Genomic DNA, 18,146 nt, shown 5'->3' with positions numbered 1-18,146 from the left:
TTAACATTTTGACAAAACACGAGTCTAAAAGTTAATTTTAAAAAATAAATAGTTCAAACGAGTAATCGCCCAAAATAAGTTTTACACAAAACATAAATTTTCATGTACATAATTTAGACATTTTATAAAAAAAAATAATCACACAAATGTTATAATAATGATAATTATATATAAAAAAAAAGCACACATACAACAAACTTTTTGAACTTTGTTTTCGGCATTTTAATTATTCAAAATTTTTTAAAAACTTGCCAGAGATTTAGCATACAACGAACACCATTATGAAAAAAAAATTGTAGTCAAGACGCCCTTACATGTCCATATAAAGAGCATGTTGTACGAGTATAGTAAAAAAGAATCCATGACATAGCAATCTCCTAAAAAGTATTTAAAAATATATATTTTTTAATAATTACAAAAAACTGCGCAGAACACGGTTATATTTTCTAGTTTGCTATATAATTATAATCTTTCTTAAAATTACACGATTAATATTTTGTTGTATTGTTTGGCAATTCAAATGGAAATGAACGAAATATCATCTCTACTTATAAGACAAAGACAAACTTATTATTATGGATTAAGAGTACACTTAATAAGAACTTGGTTGGTATCACTTATGCTTTTTAACTTTTTAGCTTTGTAAAAGCTCTTCTGCAAGAAGTTCAATTTTTAAATAAAATTAAAAAAGCTCAATTTTCTAGCTTCATAAAAAATAACTTTTTTTAAGTAAAAAATATATTTGCATGATAAATCCAAACAACTCTAAGAAAGGGCTTTTAACCATTAGAAATAAAACGTTACCTAAAAGCATTTTTGGGAAATGTTCCTAGCCAGACCCTAAATATTAGCTGCTCAATTAACTGAAATTCAATTTGTCAATGTCATTAGGAATTAGGCCAAATAATATTTAAAATAAAGTTTTATAAATGACATACTATCTCAAGTAGTACCTTATTAGGATATGCATTGATATTTATATATTATTTTAAAAAACCTATGAAAATTGAAACCTAACAAAACTATGTCACCCTTTCATCATATGCACATCACTATATTTCAGTAAATCTATTGAACTATAAAACTTGTCACATTATGATATCGTTCGCCTTATGTGTAAATCTTAAACCAAATATAGTTAAAAAAGAAAAAGAAAATATGAATGCATCTAATTGATTTAACAAAAAGACATTTAATTGTAATCTTAAAAAAAGGTTTATATGATAATATTTTAAAAGATTAGGTACATTAATTCAAAATTAATCCAATGTAAAAGAAAAACATATCATATCAATTTGGAGATTGATGCATGATTGATCAATCTACAGTAGGAGACTAAAAGTTGAAACTTCGATATCCATTAAAATTAGCCGAAGAATTAATTAAAAGGAAAAAGAAAAGTGCAGCGTATTTTAGCAGAGGGAAGCCACGTCAGCAATCGGTAAATCCGATAGGAGAGTGACACGTGTCGGTTATAATCCGTTTTTAGGGTTGAGAGTCAGCGTGCGTGGGGGTGAAGCAGCTGCATCATCATTGTTCCTGTGGTTCACTCCCTCCCTCCCTCTTCTGTCCTTTCTGTCTCCTGAGACTCTGGGATAGTTTGAAATTACGCATTTGCCCTTCCTTCCATTTCGTTCTCTTGAAAATCCCTCTCGCTCAAGGAGGTGGGGTTGAGAATTGTGATGTGAATTAATGGCGTTCTGCTAAACCCTAGCCGCCATTTCTGATTCCAGGAACTGGACACGTCACCGAGACCTGTGAGTTCTTCATTCTTCTCTGTATTGTTTTAATTGGCGCGACTTTTCATTGAGCTTGCAATATTAGAGTGCTGAAGATTTGTTGCTTTGAGGAGGTGCTTTTTAATTTGTGCCTTTAGCTTTCCATTTTTGAATTCGTTCAATTTTTTTTTTTAATTATTATTATTTTTATATGTTTCGGTTGATCTGTGTTTGGCTCCTAGCAAAGTTGAGGAACAGGAATGGAAAATAACCATTTTGAAAATTTACTTTTAATATATGAAATTTTGCAGGATCCTATAATATATACTTTTCCCCCTTTCTTAGGCAAATTATTGGAAATTGTCCATTTCAAGCTTTATCTCCCCCCCGTCCTTTCTTCTCAATGAAATTTGAAGAGTCTTCCGGGGCTTGTTTCTGAAACTTTTAGTTGTTTGTAATTTGTATTGAAACTTTGAAATTTCAGGTTAGGATTATGGTAGTTTATCAGAATTTCAGAGTTTTGTTCGGAATCAATAGCGTTGAAAGCCGGTTTGAAAATCTCTGCAAGCATATTGAAATTTAAGAATCTCGAGCTGTTTGATAGGGTTTGTATTGGGGGTTTTAGTGTTTATCTCTGTCAGGAATGGCAGAAGACAGCCTCCGGATTGGTGGAATTTCTTCAGGGTTGGCCGTGTTATTGAATGGTGAGGATAGTAAAGAGGGTTCATCAAAATCTTGGCTAGTTTCGAATTGTGATGATCTTGGCCATCAATCAGTTGAACGAACTCTTGAATACATATTTGGTATCCCTAACAAATCAATTGGTTCAATATCAGATCAAATTGACAGCAATCTAGTCCGTGCTATTATAAAGAAGGAATGCTCAATTTTTTTTTCAGATTCAGATGCTGTCCTCAGAAATAGAGATGGAATTTGTGTTGCTGATAATGGTGGTGGACCCCACATAATTGGTCTAGAAGAATCCAGTATTTGTGGTGATATCAAAATCATCAAACCACCTTTGCTTGTAGAGAGCTTAGCTATGTTCAGTAGTGTTAGGGCTAATGCTTGTCTATGGAAAGGAAAATGGATGTACGAAGTTATATTAGAAACCTCGGGTGTCCAGCAGTTAGGATGGGCAACTATTTCTTGCCCTTTCACTGACCATAATGGTGTAGGTGATGCTGATGATTCTTATGCTTTTGATGGTAAAAGAGAAAAAAAATGGAGCAAAGAAGCTGAATCATATGGTCAGTCATGGGGTGTTGGGGATGTTATTGGGTGCTGCATAGATCTGGATCAGCATGAAATAACGTTCTATAGGAATGGTGTCTCTCTTGGTGTGGCTTTTCGTGGGATCCGTAAGATGGGACCAGGATTTGGATATTATCCTGCAATTTCTCTTTCTCAAGGTGAAAGATGTGAATTAAATTTTGGTTCCCGCCCATTTAAGTATCCCGTTGATGGATATCTCCCTTTAGAGCCACCTCCAGCAATTAATACTTTTGCTTTTCAGTTGCTTTGTTGCTTGTCAAGGCTGTTGGATATTGACTGTGTGGAGCGGGCTGAACATTCTTCTTTGGAGAAATTGAGGAGGCTGAAGAGGTTTGTTTCATTTGAGGATCTCTTTCTTCCTGTTTCTCATGGGATATGCAAGGAACTTTTCTCCTTGCTGGAAGAAAATGTTCAGAGCATAGAATATATTGCTTGGGGTTCATTTCTGTCGTTCATGATGGATGTGTTTGGCATGCAAACTCCGCATGACTATTCAAGTCTGGATAGAATTCTTGATGTCTTCCTAGAATTTCAAGGATCAACTCCATTGTTTGAACATGTAATAAACGCCCTTTCCTGTGGGTGCAAAACAGCTAGATTGGTCCTAACGGATTGCCCTTGTTCAGGGTCATACCCCTATCTTGCATTGGCTTGTCACTTATTGAGGAGAGAACAACTTATGGTTCTTTGGTGGAAATCAACAGATTTTGAGTTCCTGTTTGAAGGTTTCCTTTCACGGAAGTGCCCAAACAAGCAAGACCTTGAGTCTATCATGCCATCTGTTTGGTGGCCTGGTTCATGTGAAGAAGTGTCATATGAAAGCAGCATGTTGTTGACGACTACAGCTTTATCTGAAGCCATCAGTAAGGTACATATTCAGCCTTTTTTTTTCAGAATTTTAAGTGCATCTGTTAAATTGTTTTCTAATAATCTTTATACTAATATATATTTATTAACAAACAATCCTTATGTTTTGCTGCTGAAAATGGATTAATGACTTAGCTTACTGTTTTGAATTTATGTTAAAAGGATTGTTAGATTACAAGATCATAGCTTTTCATTATATAGATTTTGGGCCTCACACTTGCGTTTTCTTAATCAAAATGGAGTATAAATGCATTGTTAATTAGCTGCTTGTCCAAGTTTGGCTTATCTCTACTAATACCAGTCCTGAGCTTTGAAATGCCAAATGTGAATTTTCATACTTTGTTGATGAGTTGGACACTAATTAAGTTGATCATGTACCTTAACGAAAAAGTAAAACTGCCTACGTTTTGAAGAGGCTCATTTTATTTTATTTTCTTATTTTTATATTGTTGTTAATTCTGTTGCTCTTCTCCATAATTATTCTGTCATTTAAGTTCGTAAAATGCTTTACTCATTACCTTTTCTCCATCAGTCTTGTTATTGATCCACTACCACTCACAGTGTAAATTGAATTGCTAAGTATTAAAATTATATACAAACAAAATAACAATTTGAAGTTTCTCAAGTTTTCTGGTAATAGAATTTGAACTGTGCATGGGACCTAATAGCAAGTGCCGTCATCTTGCTGTGTTCTGTGCAACTGCTTTAGGATAAACTGCATATTATTAAATGGTCTCAACGTTAGTCTAGTAGATATTTTGTATAAGAAACCTTTTTTTTTTAATTTTGTTTTGCATATGAATTTTCTTTTTCAATGTGCGACTCTAAGGGCAGACTAAGTTTGTATTCTTCTCTTGATTGAACTTATTAATGGCTTATCTAAATGGGAGGTCCTGTTCTTGGAGTTTTGTACATTCACTAAACTGATGGTATTTTGTTCTGCTGTCTGCATACAGATTGAGGAGAAACATAGGGACCTTTGTCGCTTAGTGATACAGTTCATACCACCTGTAATGCCGCCTCAGTTGCCTGGTTCAGTGTTTAGGACTTTTTTACAAAACCTCTTATTGAAGAACAGAGGGGCAGATCGCAATCTCCCACCTCCCGGAGTTTCTAGCAATTCTGTTCTGGTTTCTTTGTACACAGTTTTACTTCATTTTTTATCAGAAGGCTTTGGCATGGGGGACATCTGCAGCTGGATGAAGAGGTGTGAAAATGGTCGTGATGTTGGTTTTCTTCATAGGGGTGGTGAGCAGAGTTTTCCAGTTGGTCTGTTCCTAAAAAATGATCCCCATCGAACAGACATTTCTAGGCTTGGTGGTTCATTTAATCATTTATTGAATTTGCATACCATCAATGATGAGGAAGATGAAGTAGTTCGGTGGGAAGAAGGCTGTATGGATGATGAAGAAACCAGAGTAACTCATTTAAGCACACAAAAACCATGTTGTTGCTCAAATTATGATGCTGATTTTGCTAGGAGCTTGAAGAACCCAATTAGATACACAACGAAAGGTTCCCGTTCCCACTGTGGCCCTATTTCAGAGAGATCTGCTCATGTTGCTGCAGAATGTAGTGCTGGAAGTTTAAATGATGAGATAGCAGACAAACCAAGCTCCAGTGATCAATCTGAATCTGAATTTGGTTATCGCTCTGTGCAGCAGTTGAGGTTTGTACCCAGGGAGAGTAACATGTCTTCAGCAACTTTAAGAGAAGAAGAACTTCTTGATGTTCTGCTGTTGCTGTATCACATAGGTCTTGCACCCAACTTTAAGCAGGTGAGGAGTTGTAATTAAGTAGTATTTTCTTATTTAAAAGATTCAGTGCTGTTGATTATTTATTCTTCTTGCATGCGGGCTGTTAGTTTTTTAAATGCTGAATATTCTGTTTGTTCTGCTACATATTTGATTTTTTAAATGCTGAATATTTATTCTTCGATGTGATCTGATTTTTTTTCTTTATAGTTAATTAACTTGTAATCTATAAATTTACCTTATATTGTTAGCTGATAGGTAGGAACTAATCTAAAAGTTCTGTACCGGGTGCATGAGCATCTGTATTAGCCATTATCTAGCTGTTCTCTGACCTTTTACCATAAGTCCATGGAGCAATGTTTTTTACCCACTTTTCTTATTCAGCTTATAGTTAATACTTTTTTTTTTCTTTTTTTTTACTGCTTGGAACTTTTGATTATGGGAACTTCTTTCCTATTTCTTTCTGCATGAATTGTATTTATATTATGCTTATGCATTTATGTATATCTTATTATAGGCTTCATATTACATGTCTCACCAATCACAATCAATATCTCTACTTGAAGAAGTGGATAAACAAATAAGAGAACGAGCATCTAGTGAGCAATTAAAGCGTCTGAAAGAAGCTCGTAACAATTACCGGGAAGATGTTATAGATTGTGTCAGACGTTGTGCATGGTAAGATGTCTGTCTTAAAGATATGCTACTCTAAATGTTTTACTTTATTTATATTTGTTTCAATCTTCGGAATCTATAGTACATGCTATATGTTTGTGGTTTCCCATAAATTCAGGGTAGCACTTGCTCTTGTAAAAAAGATTCTTAAAGTATAGAGATGTTCACAATTGCTTATTCTAGAATTTGTAAGAAGAAAGTGTATTTCTTATTTCTGTGATACATTTTACAATACTGAAGCAGTGCTTATATACAATTTTTCATCTCTAATACACAATAAATACAATAAAGAGGAATTTCTATAGATTATGAATCTGAAACAATTTATGGGAAACATTTTGATGCTTTGTAACGTTTGATTTACTGGCTATTAACACTCCCCCTCAAGTTGGACTGTAGATATTGATGAGTTCAAGCTTGTTTACTAAGGAATCAAATGCTCGCTCAGATAACCCCTTTGTGAGAATGTCAGCAAATTGTTGATCCATATGAACATGTTTGATGCTGACAATTCCTCCATCAATCTTTTCTTTAATAAAGTGACAATCCATTTCCACGTGTTTAGTTTTGTCATGATGTATAGGGTTATGTGCAATATTGATAGTAGACTTATTATCACATTAAAGCTGGATAGGAGCTTCATATTCAATCTCCAATTCCCTTAACAGGCGTTTGATCCATATTGCTTCGCACACTTCGTGGGCCATGACTCTATAGTCTGCTTCTTGCAACCACTGTTTGCCTTTTACTTCGCCATGTTATTACATTGCCCCATACAATTGTACAATACCCATATGTAGATTTTATATCATCAACTGACCCAGTCCAGTCTGCATTTGTGAATACTTCCACCTTCTTCTTGATCGTCTTACTGAAGAGAAGACTTTTTCCTGTGGTTTGCTTTAGATACCTCAGAATTCTATATACTGCATTAAGATGTCCTTGACATGGATCATGCATATATTGACTGACAAGACTTACTGCGAAGGTGATGTCTGGTCTGGTGTGTGAGAGGTAGATTAGCTTTCCTACTAGTTGTTGGTACCTTCCTTTGTCAACTAGATTTTCTTCAAACATCCTCTTTCTGTCTCCGAGCTCAATTGGAGTTTTGCTTGGCTTGCTTCCAAGCATACCTGTCTCTTTTAGAAGATCAAGAATATATTTCCTTTGAGACACATAAATACCTTTCTTGCTTCTAGCAAATTCCATCCCTAGAAAATACCCTAGAGTATCAAGATTCTTGACTTCGAACTCTTTTTCCAACATTTATTTGACCGAATTCATCTCTTCGGTGTTGTTACCAATGGCAATTATGTCATCAACATACACAATTAGTGCTGAAATTCTTCCCTTCCCGGAGTGTTTAATAAATAGAGTATGATCAGTCTGACCTTGTGTGTATCCAAGTCCCTTGACTACTTTCAGAAAACGGTCGAACCATGCTCGAGGAGATTGTTTCAAGCCAAAGAGAGACTTGTTTGGCTTGCAAAACTCGGGGGCCGACTCATACACACTTCTTCTAAATTGCCATTCAAGAATGCATTCTTCACATCAAGCTTATGTAACTCCCAATCCAGGTTAACCGCAAGCGAGAGTAATACTCTAACAGTGTTGAGTTTAGCAACTGCAACGAAGTTTCTGTGTAATCAATTCCGTAGCTTTGAGTAAAACCTTTGGCAACAAATCGAGCTTTGTACCTCTCAATAGATCTATTAGCATTGTATTTGACAGTGAACACCCACTTGCACCCTATCACCTTCTTTTCTGGTGGCAATTTCACTAATTCCCAAGTTCCATTATGTTCAAGTGCTCTCATCTCTTCAATAACTGCTGTTTTCCATTGAGGAGTACAAAGTGCTTCACTGTTATTCTTGGGGATTACAACATCTGACAGACTATAGGTAAAAGCTTTTAATGGTGATGACAATTTTGAATAAGAAATAAATTGTGAAATAGGGTGTTGAGTGCAAGATCTAGTTCCCTTTCTTAATGCAATAGGAATATCTAGATCAAAAGGAGGTTTAGGGGCTAGAGTACCTGGATCTTTTGAAAGAAGTGAGTCTAACACCAGATTTGGCTCTTGACAGTGATGAGGATTCGTGACTTATTTATTTCTTCTAGAGTACACCCGTAGTACTTTCTGTTGGTCTTGAGAAGAAGGAGCTCCATCTCCTTGAGATGGTTGATGTTACGGCTCAGAAACTTTAAAGAGTTTTTAGGCTCGGGACAAGAGAAAGGAGCGATGTCAGGTTCAAAAAACACTGAAGAGTTTTCAGGTTTAGAAGAGAGAGGAGTAGATAGGGGTAATTCTAGCCCCCAAGACCATTGAACTTCTTGCTCGTGATGATTATGATGCTCCCTCTGAAGTGAAGTGGCAGTGAAGAAATGAGTATTTTCGAAGAAGAAAGAAAGTGTATTTCTTATTTCTGTGATACATTTTACAATAACGAAACAGTGCTTTTATACAGTTTTCATCTCTAATACACAATAAATACAATAAAGAGGAATTTCTATAGACTATGAAACTGAAACAATTTATGGGAAACGTTTTGATGCTTTGTAACGTTTGATTTACTGGCTGTTAACATTATGTTGATCAATGTATGCCTTTCAGGTATCGCATCTCTCTGTTTTCTCGATGGAAGCAAAGAGGAATGTATGCAACATGCATCTGGACAGTCCAATTGCTTCTAATTCTTAGTAAAGTGGATTCAGTGTTCTTATTTATACCTGAATTTTATCTTGAATCCCTGGTAATTTTATTCTTTTGTAATTATGTAAATCTTAGTTGGAACTTGGAGGAATTTCTTTATATTACATTATTTATAGATTATTCAATTTCTCCTTTTCCTCGTCGTAATAAGAATTTTGATTTATTGTTTAATACACAATAGTTGCATGCTTGACAGAAAAGTTCTGGAAGTGCTTTGAATATTTGAATTGATTGATGATTCTGCAGCCTTTTAAGATTGCAATCATCTGAAAATTTAAGATATTTTTTCCTAGAATTCTCTCTCTCTCTCTCTCTTGTTTTCAGTAGTAATGCAAATCAATTACAGTTGGTTTGTTTACTTGCAAAAAGTTTCATTTTGTAAGGTTGCAGTAACTAGATGATGTCATATTTCTTTAGTCTAGTCTAATGCGTGGTTCAATTATGTTAATGTTTCTGAATATGTACTCAATTAGCATGTGGTAATGAATAATGAATGATTTCGAGTGAATAATTCTTATTGTGTACAGTTTATGTTTAAATTTTCAATGGCATGTGATATATTTTGTTTATTTTTACTTTTGTTGTTCTCTTGATGGCTTCTGCAATTTCTTTTTCAGGTTGATTGTTTTCATGTGTTGAGAAAGTGTGATCCTCCATTTGTCCCGTCATCAATTTTTATCAAGCAAGGACTTGCCTCATTTGTAAGTATCGTCTACAAGTCAAATTTTACAGATATTCTTATGTTCACTATATTCTTTATGCTCTTTGCATGACATGATGGAATGTTTTAAATCTGTCTTGGTTAGTTTTAGTAATTTTTTTGGTAACCTACTCACTTGTTGTCGGTTTCATAGGATTTGAACACTGGTAATTTTTAAATGTCTATGATATTGTTATAATTTGATGTTTTTTTGATACCAATCTCATATAAATTATATCCTGGCCTCAAGTAGATTTCGCTTCTCATTTTATATTTTATTTTTATTTGTTTTTAGGAAGAAAATCACCGTCTTATACAGATTACAGATGTTCCTTGTTTTCTAATATACGGTGTATGTGTGATCAATAGATATGCCATTCCTTTCCCTCTCATTTTCTGATAATTAAAATTCTTATTTTCTAAAATTAGATCAATGAGTTTTTATTGATGGGTGAACAATTTTATTTGGAATGTAAACATTAAAATTTTCTTTTTAAATATGCCTATAGAGTATGTCATCCTTTTAGCTTGACACCTGAGCCAAAAAAATAGCTTTTGTAGAAATTTGATTACTTTGTTACATTGTTTATCCAGTGATGGAGATTCAAAATTAACTTGGCTGTCTTATTTGTCAGGTTACTTTTGTAGTCACACACTTCAATGATCCTAGGATATCAAGTGCAGAACTGAGGGATCTTCTTCTTCAATCTATCTCAGTACTGGTACAGTACAAGGAATATCTGGCTGTTTTTGAGAGCAACAAAGCAGCTACCCAAAGGATGCCAAAAGCATTGCTTTCTTCATTTGACAACAGATCCTGGATCCCAGTAACAAACATTCTTCTGCGGTTGTGCAAGGGATCTGGCTTTTGTTCTTCAAAGCATGGAGAGTCATTGTTGTCATCAGTTATTTTTCAGGTAAATGTGGTCATTGTTGCCCCAAACCTTTATACTTTCTCTTGTTGGCTATTTTCTGACTGTCAATCTTTTTGTTCTCTTTTGGTGGTTCGAACTTTTGATTCATAAAGAGGCTGTTAAGGGAAGCTTGCGTCAATGATGAGGAGCTGTTTTCAGCATTTCTTAATCGCCTATTTAACATGCTCTGCTGGACAATGACTGAATTCTCAGTTTCAGTTAGGGAAATGCAAGAAAAATACCAGGTATCATTGTGATGCTTTAGTGTTTGAGTATACCTTTTCTTTCTCTTACTAATTATTTATCTAAATAAGTGGTTCTCATGTCATTTTTAAAATTTTCAAGCATGTTCAAGGTATTTACTGTTATTAAATGGGAGAGAAAATTTGCCCCTTGCTTTTTAAAATTTTATTATTATTGCTGCTTTCGATGAAAATTCCCTTTTTAAATTGTCCAATGATGAATTTGGTTCTGTGTAGTATGTGTTCTCATAAGTGCAGATTTCTAAACCTGCTTTGTTATCTTTTTCTACCATGAGATATTTCTGTGTAATTGTTGTCTATCATCTTTGCAGGTGTTAGACTTTCATCAAAAGAAATGCAGTTTCATGTTTGACCTCTCGTGTAATCTTACAAGGGTTTTGGAATTCTGTTCCCATGAAATACCACAAGCATTTCTAAGAGGAAGTGACACGAACCTCCGGAGGTTAATAGAATTGATTGTCTTTATTCTAAACCACATAACTTGTGCGGCAGATGCTGAGTTTTTCGACTTGTACGTTTCCATTCTAGTGATTTACTCTACTTTTATCTTTTAGTTTTACAGTTTAGTTTATTTTCGTTTTTTCTCTCGTTTCTCTTTTGTTTTGTCTTAAATACGTATTGTCATATGAATAGGGAAGCTTGCCTTTGTTAAGTCCAGCTGCATTTAAAGGTAGTCTAGTGATGGCCACCTATCATGTCTAGTCTAATCTTTCTTTGGGATTAACTTCATTCATTCTGGCATATAATTCCCTTTTCTTCCCTAAACCACCCAAACCAGAGTCTTTTTTTATTATTAATATTCGTCATTATTATTATTTCGTTTTGAAGTTTCCACCTGAGGTTGAATCAAGTGGCCGGGTGGGTCTGGGATTCAAGTCCCACGTATAATATTTACTTAAAAAAAAAAGAAAGAAAAAGAATTTAGTCATCTTCTATTAATTCTTTTACTTTTCTTTGCATCAAATTTTTGCAGGTCAGTTAGACGAAATGGTCAATCCATAGACAAAGTTAACAGAGGAATGATACTAGCACCTCTTGTTGGGATTATATTGAACTTGTTGGATGCTAGTGAACATATGGAGTTTGCGGAAAACAATGATGTGGTGGCCATTTTTGCGAGCATGGATTGCCCTGGCAGAGTTCATTGTGGATTCCAGTTCCTATTGGATTACAACTGGGTTTGTTTTTTTCCATTTTAGTTTATCTATCTATATCTGGGTTTCCTTTCCCCCTCTGTTTCCGAGTTGTGAATAATCTGTCTTTAAAATTGCTAATGTCGTGTAACTTTCAAGTGTTTGATAGGAGACAACATAGAATATGTTTCTATTGGTATCCTGCAAATTTATAGCATCGGTTTCCATTTTAGATTCTTCCCTGTAAAGCAATAAATCGTAGCCATTGCTCTTAAAAGTGTGGAACTTACACTTATAAATGCTCCTTCCTGAAATGCATATATTCAAGGTTCTTGAACTATTAGGTTCTGCATGGAGTTTCCACAAGAATTATCACTTATCTTCTCATTCATTTTTTTATTTCTCGTGATTTTCCAGGCTGGATCTTTTAGAGGGGACAGTTATCTTACAAAGCTCGGACAGCTTGAGGATTTCTTGGCTCTCCTTGTCAGCCGTAGCGAGTCTGAAAAAGTTGGACGGCGGGGTTGTGGAGAAGAAACAGATGGAGATGATAGCATTTGCTGTATCTGTTATACTTGTGAAGCAGATGCCAGATTTGTGCCTTGTTCTCACATGTCTTGTTATGGATGCATAACAAGACATCTGTTGAATTGCCAAAGATGCTTCTTCTGCAATGCTACTGTTCTTAAAGTCGTCAGAATTGGCGAGAAGACATACTAGAAGAAGAAAGAATGCTCTATATATCATATTTACACTGGCTTTTCTGATGACTCCTCGTTGTCTTTCCTGAGCTGGTTGGTGGCTGAAACATGTTTTCATTATGATATGAACTCTCTGATGCGACTGGCCAAACAAGTCAATGCTAAATGATGTGGAAGGGTAGGGGAGGAATGAAAAAATTAAAAAAAAAAAAAAAGAAGAGGGGAAAAAGGAGGACAAGAGAAAATAAAATAAAATTTAATTGATATATTTTACTTATTAGAAATTATAATTATATAGTGTACTGTGTGTAAAGGAGGTTGATAGGATAAAGGGGTATGCAGTCTAGAAGAGGACTGGTTGGGGTTAGTTAAAGAATTTTGTAGAGGAAGCTAGAGGGCACATTATTATTCTGTAAATATGAGATGTAAATGGAAAGGAAATTCCTTCGGTTTCCTCTCTGACGATTTAGTTCTCTTTCTCTTTACTAGAACATTTGTATCTAATTATAAGCTCACATAAATATACCCATACATGAAAAATTATTTAGCAGTGGTTTTTTTAATCACCATCTACAACTACAAATTGACTAAAGATATTATAATGATATTAATGAATTTTATTTTTACTCATGTTTATAAGAATAAAAAAATTAAAACAATGATAATTTAAAAAATGAAATAATAAAAGAGTAATATATGTTAGAAAAAATTGTATTTGTTCAAACAAATAGGATGTAATTTTTTTTTATTTCGATTTTTTGAAAAAAGACAAGAAAAAAGATTAAAAAAATTATATACATTTTAAGAGGGAATGAATAAATAATTAATACTTTAGAATTACTTATTGTAATAGAGATTTTTTAATCTAACCAACTAATTCTTTTTACATCTAAATAAGTAAAATTATTATCATTATGATTCAAGGGTTAAAAAATTGACATTTATTAAAAAAAAAAACATTGACATTAAGATGGGAATGTAATGTGAAAGATGAGAAAGAGAGCGACTAAATATGCTATTTTTCTTATCTTCACATCGTATTAGACAAATTGTTAATAAATGTATGATATTAAGATTCACCATCTTAATAAACAAAATATCCTAATGTAATGTTGCGTTTGCTTACATTATCTTACTTTCCTCTTAAAATGCAATAAGAAGTCTTTAGTTATTATCAATATGAGTTTCATGAGCGGTATTACTTGGAATATCAATATATCCCAACAAAAAAATATCAAAATATGAATTGATCTATTTCTATTTGCATTCTTGATTTTGCTTGAGAGATATTTGAAATACTATATGCTGTTGAGGTCCTTCTAAAATAAACATGTAAATCTTTATTGACGAATAGTTTGTTGAGTGTCATGGAGGATAATGTTTATAGGTACACTTCTTGATAAAAAATATATTTTAAGAAATGAGAAAATTTGTAGTAAAAATACTTAATGTTTACATTATGTTATATTTAAATACCCTAATTTTTTTTGTTGATGTAAGAAAACCCAACATTTGTTAAAATATAGCACTTAAATTCTGAAACTTTTTTATTTGCAGCAAAAATACCTAAAATTTGCTAAAACATTGTGCTTAAATACTTAAATTTTTTTATTTGGGTAATTTTTATTTATTTCATTTTTTCTAGTTAAAATATTTTTAGCTATTATTTTTTGTTTTTCTCTTTTCTTAAATTATTTTTATTTTTAGTCCAAATTATGATTTTTATTTTTTGCTATAATTTTATTATCTAATTTTAATTATTTTTTTATAATTTAAAATCAATTTATATTAAATTTTTAACTGTTTGGTAGAGTAGTACACTGTTTTAGCAAATTTTGAGTATTTTTGCCACAAATAAAAAAGTTTTGATATTTAAGTGAAACATTTTAGCAAACTTTGAATATTTTTACTACAAATAATTTTTTTTAAGTATTTAAGTACTACATTGTAGAAAACTTTGGGTATTTTCCTGTAAGTAAAAATTAAGTATTTAAATACAACATGATGTAAACATTAGTTTTTTTGTGTGTGGAAAATACCTAAAATAAAAGTGGTTTTTTTTCCCGTTAGCGTTCCCATTCTTTACACTTTGTAATACTTAGGTCTCAAAAGTTAATTTAGTATCAGTTAGGTTCCCAACCTTTTCAATTCGTATCATTTAAATTCCTAAATATTATTTTTATTTATTTTTTATTTTAAAATACATAAAAGAAATACAAAAAAATGGTGAATCATTCTTAAAATATTTAGACATTTAATTTATGACAATAACAAACATGACACAAGACAAAAATATTTTCATGGTATTTTTAAAAATATTTAATATTTTTTAAAATTAAATTAATATTTCTTTAAAAAAATATTTTTACCTACATTGTTGTTTTATAATTAATATTAATAACTATATTATCTCGATTCTTTTGATATTATCAATTTTTATTATGTTTGTACTTGTTTACTTCATATATTTTTTAAAAACTTAATAGTGTATATAAAGTTATTTATGTACATATATATATATATTTATATATGATTAGTTATAAGTTGCATTATAGAAAAAATTTACAAAATAAAAATAAACATGTACATGATAAATATTGATAATCGTAAGAATTTTTTTTAAGGAAAAATTAATTTAATTTGTAAAACTATAAAATAATTTTTAAAATATTATGAAAATATGTATTTTTTCATTGTCATGTTTGGTATTGTCATAAATTTAGTGGTCAATTTTTTTTAAAAAATTAATTAACCTTTTATTATATTTTATTTATATATTTTGAAAGAAAAAAGAAATAAAAATAGTATTTAGGGACTTAAATATAGGATTTGAAATTATTGAAAACCTAGTTAATATAAAATTAACTTTTTGGGACTTAAGTGTTACAAACTATAAATGAAAAACCCAAAATAAAATAAAAATAAAATTTTGTTTTCTTTTTTCCAAATGTCTGTTTAAAAGGCCTATAGTCATACCAGCCCACTTAATTTTGGGCTTTTCAAGCGACGAAATTTCCTCACTTTTCACATCAAATTACACGCACTACACGATACACTCTTCAGCTCTATAGGTCGGAGATTGCGAAGAGTCCCCCCTCGTCGGAGAGGGAGAGAGATATTACCGATGTTCTGTTCTATGAAATTGCAGCTACCGAAACCTGCAATTAACCTTGACTGCAACCACAGCTTTTCCGGAAGCATCAGGTCCGACCGTCTTTCCCACGATCTCAGGCTTCCGGCCCGGCCGAGGAGGTATTTATCCGTCAAATCGGAGTACGGCGCCGCCGGGTCGTCTGTTCCGTCTCATTTCACTGCGACGGTAGGAACTTCCTCTCTGTCTTCTTCTCTTCAGCTCTCTCAGTGGAACCTCACTCACCGCCATGTCGTTATGCTCAATGTAGTTGCTTGCGCGGTAATACCCCACTCCATTTTCGTTTCCGAGAATTTTCTTGATTTTAAAATGCTTATCAATTTTTTCGAATTTCGTCAAGAAATTAGAGAAGGTAATTCTGAAAATTGTGAAAGGAAAACCCAAATTGCATATGTTCACGGTGATGATGAATTGACGCTAATGCCGGTTTTGATTGATTGTGTTAGGTGGCAGTTTCTGCGACCTGGCTCTTCTGCTCAGCAATCCCCGCGCTTTTGGTTAGTAACAGAATCATATTATTGCTCATTTTGAATCGTACATTTTCATTTCCATGAGTAGGGATGTTAACGGTCTTTTTCGGATGACCATTTTCAAAGTACTGTTTGGGTTATATGATGGAATAAAGTGTATACCTTAAGAAAAATTGGTGGCTATGTGTTTTTGTCACTTTTGTTTACTATGAATTCAATGTGGAATACTTTAGGCTTTCAAGAGAGCAGCTGAATCACTTGAGAAGCTCATGGATGTCATGAGAGAAGAGCTTCCAGACACAATGGCTGCTGTTAGACTATCTGGGATGGAGATCAGTGACCTTACAATGGAGCTTAGTGATCTTGGGTTGGCTTTCAAAACACTTCACTCTTATGCTAAGTGCTCATTTATCTTTAACTCGATGTTTCACTGATTGTATATAATTGGTTGTTCAGTCAGGAAATCACACAAGGAGTTAGGAGTTCTACTCGAGCTGTCCGGGTGGCTGAGGAGAGGTTACGTGGCTTGACAAACATGACTTCAAGAGGTTACTGAATTTCTTTGTTACCTTCTTAGCAGTTCTTTTTATTTTTTTGTTTATTTATTTTTTGTTGCTGTGAGTTAGTAATTGGTCTGGAGCAATAAATTTTACTTCATTTTTACTTGGTTAGCATCCTTGCAGGAGGTAACCAGTTCAAAAACTGAGGCAGCTGGACCTCCATTTGCCACTACTGTGAGAGGTGTTAGGGAGGGCATTGTCAAGGGTCGAGCTCTCTGGCAAATGTTTTTCTCTTTCGCCCGATTTTCTAGAGTGGCACTTAACTATTTAGCCAATCGAACGAAACGGGTAGCTAGATGAAAAGGCTTGCAGAAGCCTTATTGATAGGGATATGATATCTTCATTATGTACATAACATCTGTTAATTTTTTTGTTGGTCATTATCAGTCTGGATTATGGTTTTGCTGTTCGCCTTTCAATTTTTTGGGTTCTAAAATCTTGTAGCTGTAGATTGATTTGGTTGAGACACTGTATTTTTTACAAATTGCATGAGTGAACTTTTTTTTTTTTAATTAATTTTTTAGTTTAGCCACGTTTTGTATGCTTTGAGTGCCCATGTAGTAAAATCCTAGGCTTGTTGAATGCTTGCTTGTTTTTTTGAAGTGGTTTAGGTAGGTCCTAATGAGTAAAACAATGTTAGAGGTGAACTTCGTGATGTATGAAGGGTGTCATATAGTTGGGTCTGAGTCCAAATGGTTGTATCGTTTAACAAAGCAAGGTTTAAGTCTTAGATAAATGCCATTTCACTCACTAGAATAACCTTTAGGGTACTTCTCCCGGTGCAACCGATCATGTTTTCGGCACTTGGATGATTTTCAACACAATTTTTTTAATTGATTGTTTACATTGTAGTTATTTAGAATATCTTACAAAATTTTAAGAAATTTTGAAAAATTTACAGTGTCGAAAACAGAGTTTAAACAGATTATTTTTCAGGCGCATAAAATAAAGTCATGCGTGCAACAAACTATTTTAATTTTATTTTCAACACGGTAAATTTTTAGGAAGATGTTCTAAAAAATTACAATATAGATCATAAAAAAATTGCACCAAAAATCATCTAGGTACTGGATGTATTGGTACACCAAAAAATAGCGGTGCATTGTAGAAATATTTTAAAAATATTTTAATTGATTTAAAATTTTAAAAATATATTAAAAATCTATTTTAATTAAAATAGAAAATAAATCTGTATTAAAATAAAAAATAAAGATTAAATCCTAAAATTAAGTTTTTCCTTTTCGTCTCTCCC

At 33.1% G+C, this 18,146-nt stretch overlaps 2 protein-coding genes across 4 annotated transcripts; both read left to right on the top strand.

Moving 5' to 3' along the window:
• Nucleotides 1-1,518: 1,518 nt before the first annotated feature.
• On the top strand, nucleotides 1,519-13,263 carry LOC133804019 (E3 ubiquitin-protein ligase RKP). Of its 2 annotated transcripts, none has more exons than XM_062242164.1 (11): nucleotides 1,519-1,757; nucleotides 2,203-3,861; nucleotides 4,817-5,638; nucleotides 6,132-6,292; nucleotides 8,904-9,042; nucleotides 9,620-9,703; nucleotides 10,338-10,619; nucleotides 10,730-10,861; nucleotides 11,191-11,390; nucleotides 11,853-12,057; nucleotides 12,430-13,263. In XM_062242164.1, the coding sequence occupies exons 2-11, from the start codon at nucleotides 2,362-2,364 to the stop codon at nucleotides 12,730-12,732; spliced, it is 3,828 nt and encodes a 1,275-aa protein (XP_062098148.1). In that variant the 5' UTR covers nucleotides 1,519-1,757; nucleotides 2,203-2,361; the 3' UTR covers nucleotides 12,733-13,263. The 2 variants fall into 2 exon arrangements, with proteins under 2 accessions (XP_062098148.1, XP_062098156.1); XM_062242172.1 differs by having other exon boundaries at nucleotides 1,519-1,852.
• Nucleotides 13,264-15,719: 2,456 nt separating this feature from the next.
• On the top strand, nucleotides 15,720-17,406 carry LOC133804007 (uncharacterized). Of its 2 annotated transcripts, none has more exons than XM_062242150.1 (5): nucleotides 15,720-16,125; nucleotides 16,311-16,361; nucleotides 16,568-16,701; nucleotides 16,791-16,882; nucleotides 17,007-17,406. In XM_062242150.1, the coding sequence occupies exons 1-5, from the start codon at nucleotides 15,838-15,840 to the stop codon at nucleotides 17,192-17,194; spliced, it is 753 nt and encodes a 250-aa protein (XP_062098134.1). In that variant the 5' UTR covers nucleotides 15,720-15,837; the 3' UTR covers nucleotides 17,195-17,406. The 2 variants fall into 2 exon arrangements, with proteins under 2 accessions (XP_062098134.1, XP_062098142.1); XM_062242158.1 differs by having other exon boundaries at nucleotides 15,721-16,125; nucleotides 17,018-17,406.
• The last annotated feature ends 740 nt before the right edge of the window (nucleotides 17,407-18,146 follow it).

This window comes from Humulus lupulus, chromosome 1 (assembly GCF_963169125.1).
Source record: "Humulus lupulus chromosome 1, drHumLupu1.1, whole genome shotgun sequence".
In the NCBI taxonomy this organism is placed as follows: domain Eukaryota; kingdom Viridiplantae; phylum Streptophyta; class Magnoliopsida; order Rosales; family Cannabaceae; genus Humulus; species Humulus lupulus.
The sequence above is the reverse complement of the archived record's forward strand: the minus strand, read 5'-3'. Positions and strand labels throughout refer to the sequence as shown.

Bases quoted from the DNA above. Each gene is read 5' to 3' on its own strand.
- LOC133804019 (XM_062242164.1), top strand. From the start codon at position 2,362: ATGGCAGAAGACAGCCTCCGGATTGGTGGAATTTCTTCAGGGTTGGCC. The intron at 3,862-4,816 runs GTACATATTCAG...GTCTGCATACAG, and splicing joins TATCTGAAGCCATCAGTAAG to ATTGAGGAGAAACATAGGGA. The intron at 10,862-11,190 runs GTATCATTGTGA...TCATCTTTGCAG, and splicing joins AAATGCAAGAAAAATACCAG to GTGTTAGACTTTCATCAAAA.
- LOC133804007 (XM_062242150.1), top strand. From the start codon at position 15,838: ATGTTCTGTTCTATGAAATTGCAGCTACCGAAACCTGCAATTAACCTT. The intron at 16,362-16,567 runs GTTAGTAACAGA...GGAATACTTTAG, and splicing joins CAGCAATCCCCGCGCTTTTG to GCTTTCAAGAGAGCAGCTGA. The intron at 16,883-17,006 runs GTTACTGAATTT...TTACTTGGTTAG, and splicing joins GACAAACATGACTTCAAGAG to CATCCTTGCAGGAGGTAACC.